The 12,735-nt window shown below is 43.8% G+C and overlaps 1 protein-coding gene across 2 annotated transcripts; it reads left to right on the top strand.

The window, feature by feature from the left end:
- The first annotated feature begins 618 nt into the window (after window positions 1-618).
- LOC5572733 (exosome component 10) lies at window positions 619-12,253 on the top strand. 2 transcript variants are annotated; one of them, XM_021856234.1, is made up of 5 exons: window positions 619-792; window positions 829-899; window positions 1,487-2,482; window positions 9,525-10,409; window positions 11,345-12,253. In XM_021856234.1, the coding sequence occupies exons 1-5, from the start codon at window positions 765-767 to the stop codon at window positions 12,176-12,178; spliced, it is 2,814 nt and encodes a 937-aa protein (XP_021711926.1). In that variant the 5' UTR covers window positions 619-764; the 3' UTR covers window positions 12,179-12,253. The 2 variants fall into 2 exon arrangements, with proteins under 2 accessions (XP_021711926.1, XP_001660547.2); XM_001660497.2 differs by having other exon boundaries at window positions 619-899.
- Window positions 12,254-12,735: the final 482 nt, after the last annotated feature.

The following is a 12,735-nucleotide window of genomic DNA, read 5'->3' as shown; positions in this document are numbered from 1 at the left end:
ATGGAGTCCAATCGACAATATTTAAATATTCAACTATTTTATATTCGATAGCACAGAAAAACAACCTAAATTTTCAATTACATCCAGTTTTAGTTCGGTTAAATTTTGACGGTTTTTCACGTTCTGCCCTTCGAATGTGCGGTTTTCCAGTGACAGTTGATGACAGGTTTCCATGACTTTTGGGAGCTCGCAATCTAAGCCAGCTGTCTCCTCTCTCTCAGAAGGAAACCATTAAAATCCTAATTGAATTGGAAACTTATTATAGTTTTTATTGAAATAATGTCAGTGATTGTATAATTATTATTAAATTCTATGGAAATAATATCATTCAATAATAATTTTGAGGAAATTAGGTCCGTATTTCACGCATCTTGTTAAAAAAATCATAAATTTCAAAAATCTGTACCAATCTGTACTTTTTCGTGAAAATCTGCAATCTGTACCGTACAGAATCTGTACCAAAAATTATCAGAAAATCTGTACCTTTCCAGATAAATCTGTACTTGTGGCAACACTGGATGACACCAAATTAGAAACGGCTAACATCTCCTCTGTTTACGTGTTAAAGCGTGCCCATGAAGCACTGCCAGTCGACATATATGTAAGAAAGCAATCTGTCAGTTTGTGCGCGACCGATCAAAAAGTGTGCTTTTGTTTTTACGTCTCCGCTCACGTTTCGCATCAACTCGTTAGTTTTATTTTCCATTGAATTCAGTGAAAAAAAGAGTGTTTCAGAAGGTTGATAGCTTTATCAGCCGGCAGGAATGAATTCGCGGAAATCGAATACACCGGCGAAAGGCCCTAGTAGGCCTAAATCGGCGCAGCCTACGCCCGAAACCGGAGGAGGCTCTCGGTCCATTCCGCCCATCGATGCCAGTCCCATACGGACCTACACGGATGTGAGTATTTTGTTGAGTTATTTCGATATGTATCGTAATCCGGAAAGCTGTTCAAGTATTGTGCTGTATTCCTTTTGAATGATAAAATCAGGACATCATTTTATGCAACAATATCAATATTAAATTTTAACATAATTCGCTACCGACACTAGGCTGCTTTGGAAAAGGAGGTTAATATTGATTCTTGATTTTTCTTCGTGTTGAAACTCGGTTAGCTTCCGTTGAAACTTTCTCAGTAGCGTCTGTTGATCCAACAAACTTGCGGAATGTAGGTAAAATCATAAAAAAATCAGTGGAAGCATCTCTGAAGAAAAAAATCCTAGCAAAACAGATGAAACAATTGCTGGAAGGTTTAGGATCTTGGGATTGTTGGTTGAATCTTTAGAATATTTCTGAGGTAATCATCCGGAAAAATTGCATACTGAAATGTTGATAGTATCTTGAATTGAACGAAATTCTTGAGAAAATTTGTGATAGAATAACTTTTACATGTCGTAGTAATGATTGAAGGTTCACCGTTCACTCCAAGTTTGCTTTCTAAACTTTTATTTCCAATTGCTAACATATCATATCATCTTCATTCACAGGGTGGCCAAAAACTGCTCCTCGACGGTATGAAATCTGTACTGGCTCTACCGTCGGGAAACTCCCGGGACCTGTATGATACGCATCCATCGTTCGTCCGGATCATGGACACCCAGGCCAACAAGGTCCTGCACATGATTTCGGACGTTCTGAAACTACACGAAATCAAGGGAAACATCGTCGTCCGTGATCGAGAGGAAAAGTTTGAGCTCCTACAGGAGTTCAACGATTCCATGCTCGAACGTATCAACTCCAACCTGGACGAAGTGGCCGGCATCAAGAAGAAACATGAAACGGTTCTGGTGCAGAGTGAAATACAGCTCCCGGCAGAACCTCGGCAGCGTCTCAGTGGCAGCTGGAACAACGCCAGTAAAACACCGGCAGCTTCTGTTGCTGCTGTGGTTAAAGCTACCCTCGTCACAGGAACGAATATACAAAGACCCCAAGTCAACTTCAAAGTTCCGGTAGATAACTCCCCGCTCAACCCGTTCGTTCCCAAAATCAAGGAGAAGCCAAATTCGATGAAACCGCTGGCAGTTCTGCCGGAGTATGACGAAGCCGGGAACATCGTCAGCTATCTGCATCCCTATGAGTTTGAGCTGGACAGATTTGAACCCTCGAAAGAAGCTCTGAAAGAGGTTGAACCCGAAGAACCGCTGAAGCTTGAGAGTACACCTTTGGATATAATAGACAAGGAAAGCCAACTGCCAGGTCTTTTAAAGGAATTGAAAGCAGCCAAGGAGCTCGCCATCGATTTGGAACACCACTCGTACCGGACGTATCAAGGCTTCACTTGTCTAATGCAGATTTCGACGAGAAGCAAAGATTACATTATCGATACGCTGGCCCTTCGCGAGGAGTTGCACATTCTGAACGAGGTATTCACCAATCCCAAAGTGGTCAAAGTACTTCATGGCGCGATAAGCGACATTGAGTGGCTCCAGCGGGACTTGTCTTTGTATATTGTGAATATGTTCGACACGGGCGAAGCTGCGAAGGTTTGTACATCTTTAGTAATTAAGTCTTGCTGAATCTAGGCCGCCATCGGCACACATAGTTGGAATTAATATTTGTTGAAGGATTCTTATAACATCTTTGACATGTTTCTAATTAGCATCGTTAAAGCATAGGGGAGCCAAAACTCAAAATCGCTAAGCATCTCGTCCAACGAAAAATAATAGAACCAAATTGATGTTTTACTTCAGTGCATTTTTCCTAGTATTAATGAAGATGCAGTTCAGATCGAACGCAATTTTCTTTTGATTCGACGCAAATCACCTGAAACCCATTTCATGATAACTTCTTATTGGACAGTAGCCTGGGACACGATTATATGATTATATGGGCACTGTTGTCCTTCTGACATCAGCTAGATTGAGGAGGTACGTCTCGAGCGTCTGTTCACCAGGAGGTGCGGCCCAAACAGCGTCTGTTCTGGTATCCAACGGCTGAGCAAGAAATGCTGAATCGCGCACTGCTAAATTCAAGGTGGTAGCCCCATCAGCGTGATCGTCCAAGTGTTAGTTTGGACGTTAAACAAAGTTGGCACGATGGCGCTCCGGCGAGACAGGAGTGTTGGCGTAGGCCAAATAAGCAACCCGTGAAAAAAAACTACGGCTACCTTCTGCCAAAGCTGTGGCACCACAAATGAGCTAGGAACTGGCTTCATAGTGTTGGGCAAGATGCGGCAACGCGTTATCGGGTGGCAGCCGATCAACGCAAGGATGTGTAAGATGAGGATAAAAGGCCGTTTCTTCAACTACAGCATCATCAACGTACACTGCCCACACGAAGGGAGACCCGATGACGAGAAGGAGACGTTTTACGCTTAGCTGGAGCAGATATATGACGGATGCTCGCCGCGTGACGTGAAAATCGTTGTTGGCGACATTAACGCACAGGTAGGACGAGAGGAGATGTACAGACCGGTGATTGGGCGAACAGTCTGCACGCCGTATCTAACAACAGCGGAAAACGATGCATCAACTTTGCAGCCTCACGTTGTATGGTAGTCCGAAGCACCTTCTTCCCCCAAAAATATCCATAAGGCCACCTGGAGATCATCCGATAATCTAACCGAGAATCAAATCGACCACGTTCTAATCGACGAAAAATTCATCTCTGACATCACCAATGTTCGCACATACCGCAGTGCGAATGTAGATTCGGATCACTACCTAGTTGCTATATGTATGCGCTCAAAGCTTTCGACGGTGACCAACTCGCGTCGAAGTCGAACGCCGCGGCTCAACATCGAGCGGCTACGAGACTCAGAGGTAGCCCAAGAATACGCGCAGCAGTTAGAAGTGGCCCTACCAACGGAAAACAGCTTGGCGCCGCCACTCTTGAAGATTGCTGGAGGCACATAAGATTCGCCATAGGTAGCACCGCAACAGCAACACTAGGTCCAGCGGCCCTGAATCAGAGAAACGACTGGTACGACGGCGAATGCGAGCAGTTGAAGAATGCAGCATAGGCGAGAATGCTGCAACACCGCACGAGAGCGAACGAAGCACGGACAAAACTCGATCTTCTGAAGAAAGAAGCGCCATGAAAAAAACGAGATCGCGAAGCGATGGCAGAGCTGTTCCGCGCTAAAAACACACGGAAGTTTTACGAGAAGCTTAACCGTTCGCGCAACGGCTTTGTGCCACAAGCCGATATGTTCAGAGACTGTGACGAAAATCTTCTCACGAACGAACGTGAGGTGGTCGAAAAGTGGCGGCAGCACTACGACGAGCACCTCAATGGTGATGTGGCCAGTAGCGAAGGTGGCACGGAAATAACTTTGGAAGCACGCGCGGACGACGAAAGACTTCCACCTCTAGATCTCCAAGAGGTAAAAACGGAGATTAGACGGTTGAAAACAACAAAGCCGCTGGAGTGGACCAACTACCGAGCGAGCTGCTAAAATACGGTGGTAACAGTGTTGCCACATTTATATCTGTACCGTAGGCTCAAAAATCTATTTTATCTGTACCAGAGATTCTGAAAATCTGTACCCAAAATCTGTACCACACACACCATATTAATTGTTGAAAGAAACTTTAATCCTAATTTATTTGGAAATTTAAAACAGTTTTTATTGAAATAATCTAACTATTTAGATATTAAATTCAATGGAAATAGTATCTTTCAATAATAGTTTCGTGGAAATTAGTTTCTAATTTCAAGCATCTTTAAAATTTTGTGTTACAAAAATCGCCAATTCCAAAAATTTGTACCAATCTGTACTTCTCGGTGAAAATCTGTAATCTGTACCGTACAGAATCTGTACCAAAAACTATTCGAAAATCTGTACCTTTCCAGATAAATCTGTACTTGTGACAACACTGGGTGGTAATGCATTGGCAAGAGCGGGATTGCGCCAATTATCGTGCGATCACAATTACGAGCTCCGCCTCCCAAACTCTATGCCGCCGTCTATCACCAATTGCTACAGAATTCGTTGGGCAATATCAGACAGGATTTATGGGCGAACGAGCAACAACGGACCAAATATTCGCCATCCGCCAGTTGTTGCAGAAATGCCGCGAATACAATGTACCCACACATCATTTATTCATCGATTTCAAATCGGCCTATGATACAATCGATCGAGACCAGCTATGGCAGATTATGCACGAATACGGTTTCCCGGATAAACTGATAAGATTGATCAGGGCGACGATGGAGCGAGTGATGTGCGTAGTCCGAGTATCAGGGACACTCCCGAGTCCCTTCGAATCTCGTAGAGGGTTACGGCAAGGTGATGGCCTTTCGTGTTTACTGTTCAACATTGCGTTTAGAGAGTGTGATAAGAAGAGCGGGGATAGACGCGAGTGGCACGATCTTCAAAAAGTCCGTTCTGTTACTTGGTTTCGCCGAAGACATTGATATAGTTGCACGCAACTTTGAGACGATGGCGGATACGTACATCAGACTAAGGGCTGAAGCTAGGCGAATCGGACTGAACATCAATGTGTCGAAGACGAAGTACATGATAGCGAGGGGCTCAAGAGAAGACACGGCACGTCCCTCACCTCGAATTCATATTGATGGTGATGAACTTGAGGTTGTCGAAGAATTCGTGTACTTGGGCTCACTGGTGACCGCCGACTACGACACCAGCAGAGAAATCCGGAGAAGCTTCGTTGCTGGAAATTGTGCCTACTTTGGACTCCACAGAACGCCTCGATCGAGCAATGTTCGCCATCGCACGAAGTTAACCATCTACAGGACGCTGACCGGTACTCCTCCATTGGCACGAAACATGGACCCTACGTGCAGAGGATCAACGTGCCCTTGGTGTTGCGGACAATCTACGGCGGAGTGAAGATGGAAGACGGAACGTGGAGAAGGCGAATGAACCATGAGTTGCACCAGCTGCTGGGAGAACCAACCATCGTTCACCTCGCAAAAACTGGGAGGTTGCTGTGGGCCGGGCATGTCACCAGACTTTTGGACAGTCTAGGATAGAACATCAACTGGTGAGCTCGTTTCATGCTTTTGTTTCGTATGAGTTAAATATAATGGTTTCCATTATTCAACAAACAATAAAAGAAGGTTACTGACGGAATAAACCTTATTTCAAGTTGATTGATAAGAACAATCGAAATTGCACAAAGATGTAATGAATGGGACTTGGAATTAGCTTACCATTCACAATGTGTACAAATCGAGAGCTCAAAATTTAAAAGTCAATAACGGCGGCGGCCACGTCCTTGTGGTTATCGGGAAGGTAAGGAATGTTAGGAGTTTAGGCGAGGCCCTAGTTATCAAGACGGAGGAAGCGAAGTACGCCGAGGTTCTAAAGGCGATGCGAAGCACGGAGAAGTTATCGCCATTGGGCGCAGATGTGCGGAGCATGAGGTGGACTAGGATTGGTGAAATGATCGTAGCCTTCAAGTAGGACGCCAAGCAAAAGGGTGCAGTTTATAAACAACTGGCACAAGAAGTACTTGGCCACGAGATTGATGTAAGATCCCTAACTGCAGAAGCGACTCTCCAGTGTAAAAATCTGGATGAAATCACCGATGCATCGGTGGTCTCGGTTGCCCTCAAAGAGCAGTGTGACATCGACGTAGCCAGTAAGGCCATCCACCTTAGAAAGGGCCCAGGTGGCTACAATAAGGCTGTCGGTTGCAGAGGCTAACAATGCAAAGAACTTTGGTATACTCAAGGTAGGCTAGTTGGTTTGCTGACTGTATGACAACAGCCTCCTGAAGTTTGCTTCAAGTCTTCCGGGAAGGGCCATTAGTCGTGGAAATGCAATGGTCCCGACAGAAGCAAGCTGTGCCGTAAATGCGGCACCGAAGGTAAAAAAAAAGGCCATGGTACCATGCACTGGCGCGTTGATGACGGTCATACTCAAAGTGATCATCATTGGATTCGCTATAGTATAATACCAGGCGGGTGGAAGGCAGCGCTATGTAAATCGACCCAAGCTCGAGGATGGAAAACAGCGCGCTTCGACGGCAAAGTATTCACCGAAGCCCTGAGGCGCGAACGAAACACTATAGACCTAAACGACGAAGAGCTAGTTGCTGTGATATCACGAGCGTGTGATGCTTCCATGCCGAGAAAAGCCCCTCTTAGAGAGAACAGGCCGCCGGTGTACTGGTGGTGCGAATCAATTACAAATCTTCGAGCAATCTGCCTTCGGACTAGACGAAGAATGCAACGCGCACACACAGAAGAACAAAGAGAAGAACGCGTTGCCGCATTCAGAGAGGCAAAGTTAGCTCTCAAAAAGGAAATCAAGAGTCCAAAACGGGCATGCTTTGATTGTGTATGCCAGAGTGCCAATTCGAGTCCCTGGGGTAACGCCTACAGAGCGGTAATGGCTAAGACCAAGGGTGCCATAGCGCCCCAAGAGAAGTCGCCCGAGTTGCTGTGATCGATAATCGATGTACTCTTCCCGCACCATCCCACAAGCCCATCGCCCAGCGCCGTATGCGGTAGATGAAGGAGAAGAAGTGGCGAGGGTGACGAACGAAGAGATAGCAGAAGTCGTGAGATTATTCGTGTCAAACAAGGCACCGGGACCCGATGGTTTTCCAAATGTTGCCTTTAAAGCGGCAATTAATGCGGATCCGGACATGTTCAGAACCGCGATGCAACGTTGCATAGATCAAGGAATCTTCCCGGATGTATTGAAGCGACGGAAATTGGTGCTACTACTAAAGGCGGAGAAACCACCAGTTGACCCGTCGGCGTATAGACCTACCTTTCTACTAGATACGACGGCAAGTTATTGGAGAGGTTGATTCTCAACAGGCTATTACCGTATACGGAGAGTGCGGACGGCCTGTCCAACAACCAGTTTGGATTCAGGAAAGGTAAATTTACTCTGGACGCCATCCAGTCCGTTGTTCAGACAGCTGAGGTGGCAATCGAGCATAAAAGGAGCGGCATCCGCGGTTGTCACTCTAGATGTAAAGAATACGTTCAACAGCGCAAGCTGGGAAGTTGTTTAAGCTTCTAGAAAGTTATTTTGATGCTAGGATTCTACTGTATGACACAGAGGAGGGGCAGAAAAGCGTTTGGATTACCGTGGAAGTACTTCAAGGTTCAACCATGAGCCCGATGTTACGGAATGCAATGTACTGAAGCTGCCTCTTCTGAGGGGTGTGAAAATTGTTGCCTTCGCCGACGACATCACCCTAGTGGTCTATGGCGAATCGATGGAGGAAGTAGAGTTGACAGCAGCATACTCTATCTCCATAGTTGAGAAATGGATGAAGTCTAGGAAACTAGGACTGGTACGTCGCAAGACTGAGGTGGTGGTGGTCAACAACCACAAGTCCGAGCAACGGGCGCTTATCTCGGTAGGTAATTGCACCATATAGTCCAAGTGATTCCTTAGGCATCTTGGCGTGATGATCAATGACAAACTCAGCTTTGCTAGCCACGTTGGCTTTAGCGGCGCTTTCGAGGATGATGTCTAACAGCTCTGCTGTAATTGCTAGTAAACGCAACCTCCTGGCAAGCGTGGCGCTATCGATACTGGTGTATGGAGGACCAATCTGGTCAAAAGTGCTTTGAACGAACAGAAGGCGGATGTAAAGCACGTATAGGTTCATGTGCTTAGGAATAGCAAGCGCATACCGAAAGGTTTCTAAAGAGACCAGAGGAGTCCGCTACGCGTGTAGAGACAACGCAACGGAAATGGGAAAACTCCACTAAATGTAGATGGACCCTTCGGCTTACACCAAATTTGTCAGATTGGTATAAAAGAAACCATGGGGAAGTGAACTTCCACCTGACGCAGTTTTTCCATCTGATTTTGTTTTTGACATACTTGTTATAGGCAGAACCTGCATAGGTTCGGGCATGCAGAATCCCTCATGTACCAATTGTGCTGGTTTTGAGAGATCGCATTCTCGCTACATGCGGAGGGGACACGTCCCTTGACAATATAATCCAGAGAATGTGTGCGGATGCAGAGTGCTGGAATACAGAAACTACGGTTGTCACTCACTTTATGCTAGAATTGCAGCGCCTATGTCGCGCCGACCAACAGTTGGCTGCAGAGGATTAGCCCTGCCGAGACTGGTCCCCTGTAATATTGTTTCAGTTGACTATGAGAAGCAGTTTGCCTAGGCTACTTCTGGCCCCTCCCAGAAAAAAAATTTGTAGGGTGGTTCCGGGAATATAAGGGTCTGAGGCCAAGAATAATGTCGGTGAACTATGTACACCACTTGAGCAATTTAGCTAAAATTGCTCACGTACAGTGGGGATGCGGCATCCCCACACTCCCTGAGTTACCTTCTCAGGGGTCCAGATTGCTGATTTCCCCCTTATTCAAAAAAAGTTTCCTGTTGATTTTAAATGATATATGAAGTATCACCTAAAGAAATATCTACGATTTTTTAAAAAATAAGCTATTTCACCTCTTCAAAACGCTCCTCATCTAGTTTTGACATTGTAGCGAACAGTGACACAAATATAAATTTTAACGATATGTGCCGATGGCGACTTAGCTTCAGCAAGAATTACTCTCTTCTAAGTATGATTTAATCAACAATAATTTATCCCATACCATCCCCTTTTCTACAGGTTCTGGAGTTCTCGAGAATCGGTTTACAGTTTCTATTAAAGCACTATTGCAACATTGATACCGATAAGGCGTACCAATTGGCGGATTGGCGAATCCGTCCAATACCGCACAATTTCATCGAGTACGCCCGCAAGGACACCCACTATCTTCTGTACATCTACGATCGCATGCGGAACGAGCTGATCGCAAAAGGCGCCAGCTTTCTGCCAACCGTGTACAACAAATCTACCTACATGTGCAAACAGCGTTACGTGAAGCCGGTCATTAACGAAGACGCCATCATGAATATCTACCGTCGGTCGAAGCATGTGTTCGATCAGCGCCAGATGTACGCCTTCCGGGAGATCCTCTACTGGAGAGACAAGCTAGCTCGCCAGGAGGATGAATCTCCCGGATACGTTCTACCTCAGCACATGGCACTGGACATCGCTTCCAAGTTGCCTCGCGAGATGCAAGGAATCATTGCTTGCTGTACGCCGGTTCCGTCGCTTGTGCGACAGCATCTTCACACCATCCATCAAATCATCCTCAAGGCCAGAGAGATATCGCTGAATAAATCGGTTGCGGCAGCAATCGAGCACCAGAAAGATACCCGCCACAAAATGCAGTCGACGTTCGATTTGAACAATCCGCTATTCTGTCCTCACGATTCAAGCCAAGGAGTGCACCTGGAGACCAATCTGCCTACCTTACTAAACTCGACCAGCAAGATTGGAGTTTGCGAGAAGGTATTGGCCGGTATGCTGAAGGAACAGCCGGATGCGGGCGTTTTCGAAGAATCCAAAACGAGAACCTTGGACGAGAAGGGTAGATTGATTCTGGACAGTAACATGTCGGAAGATACCAAGATGGCGAACTTCATTGAAGCCCATTATCAAGCTAAGGTGAGTTATCATATTTAACCCTCTAATACCCAACCCCGCCTTTAGACGGGGTACACTTTGGAATTTTGTGTATTTTTTCGTAGCTCGGAAATCAAAATGATTTTATTTTTGGCTTAAACCTTAACTCATAACACGCATATAAGAAAAGTTTTTTAAAACTTTGGAACTTTTTTGTATTTTTTTAAATTGTTTGAAAAATTGTATTCTTATATAACCTACAAATGCCTGGCGTTTATTTAATGTGTAATATACAAAATCGTACATTTTACATTTTTCTACGATAAACCTATCACAGAAGAAGAGCTTGGTGGTATTAAAATAATTTCAAACCTGTTTTTCCGTTATTTACACGGAAAATTAAAAAAAAATAACAGATAAAAATTGAATATTTATTATAATATATAAAAGTACTGTCAAAATTTGAATTTTTATTTTTGGCAAAAATCAGTAACTAGAAGAGGCTTTAAGAAAAAAATAAAAAGGATAGGGATGTTCAAAAATAAAAATTATAAAAATCAAAAACCAAAATTCATAGATTTGCGAATAAAAATAAATCATTGCCCAAAACATGTTTAGAACGATTTTAGATAACTAAAAATGATATTTAGATCGAAAATAAAAATTTGGGTATTAGAGGGTTAATGCTCTATGCTCAAGGAAGTAATAAAAATCCCTTGCGAAAAGATCTTCCACCGGTGGCATTCCAACCACGACCCTCAGCTTGGTCTTACTAAATAGCTGCGCGTTTACCGTTATGGCTATTACGACCCACATTGAGTATCTGAATTCAATTGATTTAATAGCCTTGTATGGGTACCTGGAAATTCTTCCATTACTGAAAAATAATTGGCTGATGAAGCACTTTGGTCCAATTCGTGGTTGACAACTTATATGTTATTTATACATCATTAATTGTTTTAATTTTTTTTTTTCAGCAACTAGACGGCAATCAGAGCTTGAATGGGTCCATATACCTTTCATACCAGGATCGTAAATTCAACACTCCCTATGAAAGACATCTGGAGACCTGCCGAAACCGGTATCAAAACGAGGAACCCGAAGAGGAAGAGCAGGATAAGCGATTAAAACCGGTTGTTAAGCAGGAAACAGATAAACCAGTTGAGTCCACAGAAGTTAAGTCCGAACCTGTTATGGACTCTAAACTACCATTGAAAGCCCAGAAAAGACAGGAAGAAAGGGAAGCCAAACGAAAGCTTGTGCAGACCGAATCGGCAGACAAAATCCGGTTCAGCAACTTTGAACCTCCGAAGAAGAAGGAAAAGACAGATCGTCGCTCTAAGGGAGAGTTCCCGCTGCAGATTAAACCAACGGTTGAGCAGAACAATGACCACGAAGATGCAGCGAGCGATGAAGACGATGAAGAAGACGAACGGAACGTGTCAGGACAGAGTAGTCAGAACAATAGCTTTGCCAATGGCGGAAGAAAGGGTAAGAATAAAAAGAAGAAATTCAAGAAACAAGGCAAGGCCGGCCAAAAAGAATTCAAGCAAAGCTCGAACAAGCCCGTTCCGTTCGATTATGGCCAAGTAGATTACAATCGGTTCCAGGGAGGCTCTAGACCGTTGCCTCAGAAAGGAAAAGGAAATAAGTTCTTTGCGCGAAAACAGGGCCAAGGTGAGGACACTACTGCGGGTGAGGGCTCTACTATGAAGAAAACTCTGCACCCCAACAGCAGGATAGCGAAAGGTATAAAACAAAGTCAGAAAATGTTTAATTTTAGCAGCAATAATTTACAGAAAAAGAAGTAACGGAATCTGTATGTTTCTGTAATATTAGTTTTTGGTAATTTAAATGAATAAATTTAAGTGAAATTTATTGAATTATATCACATGTTGTTAATTGAACGAAAGCTTTGAGAAATCTTTCAAAATGGATCCACAGCTCTTGACTTGGATTCATCGCTTCACCATAATTGAACTTATTTCATCATCTACCCGATGAAGCAAAAGAAAAGTTTGGAAGAAATATGATTGGGGTTGCTTTAATAATTTCCTTCCCATGGAAACACAGGTGATCCACCACTTTGCATTGATCGTATATAAACTGGACAAGCTAGATCAAATCGATTTTCTCAACAGATGTTTTATGAAATAATATACTAAGTTTCATCAACAATAATCACTTGGATTTCTAATTAAAGCATAGCAATCTAAATAATGACGGCGTTTTTTTTCAATTTTAAATATAGTGGATTTTGAAACTTATATATTTAGAAACATAAACATTATTTTTACCAAACAAATATAAAAAAAAAAACAAGCTCGATTGAGTCATTTAAGGTGAAACATCTCGGAATTCAAAGATG

Source organism: Aedes aegypti, chromosome 1, assembly GCF_002204515.2.
Source record: "Aedes aegypti strain LVP_AGWG chromosome 1, AaegL5.0 Primary Assembly, whole genome shotgun sequence".
NCBI lineage: Eukaryota > Metazoa > Arthropoda > Insecta > Diptera > Culicidae > Aedes > Aedes aegypti.
This window is presented reverse-complemented; position numbering and strand designations above follow the sequence as displayed.

What these genes read in the sequence shown, in the direction of transcription:
- LOC5572733 (XM_001660497.2), top strand. Translation starts at nt 765, where the DNA reads ATGAATTCGCGGAAATCGAATACACCGGCGAAAGGCCCTAGTAGGCCT. An exon ending in CCATACGGACCTACACGGAT is followed by an intron (nt 900 to 1,486) that starts GTGAGTATTTTG and finishes CTTCATTCACAG; the next exon opens with GGTGGCCAAAAACTGCTCCT. An exon ending in ACACGGGCGAAGCTGCGAAG is followed by an intron (nt 2,483 to 9,524) that starts GTTTGTACATCT and finishes CCTTTTCTACAG; the next exon opens with GTTCTGGAGTTCTCGAGAAT.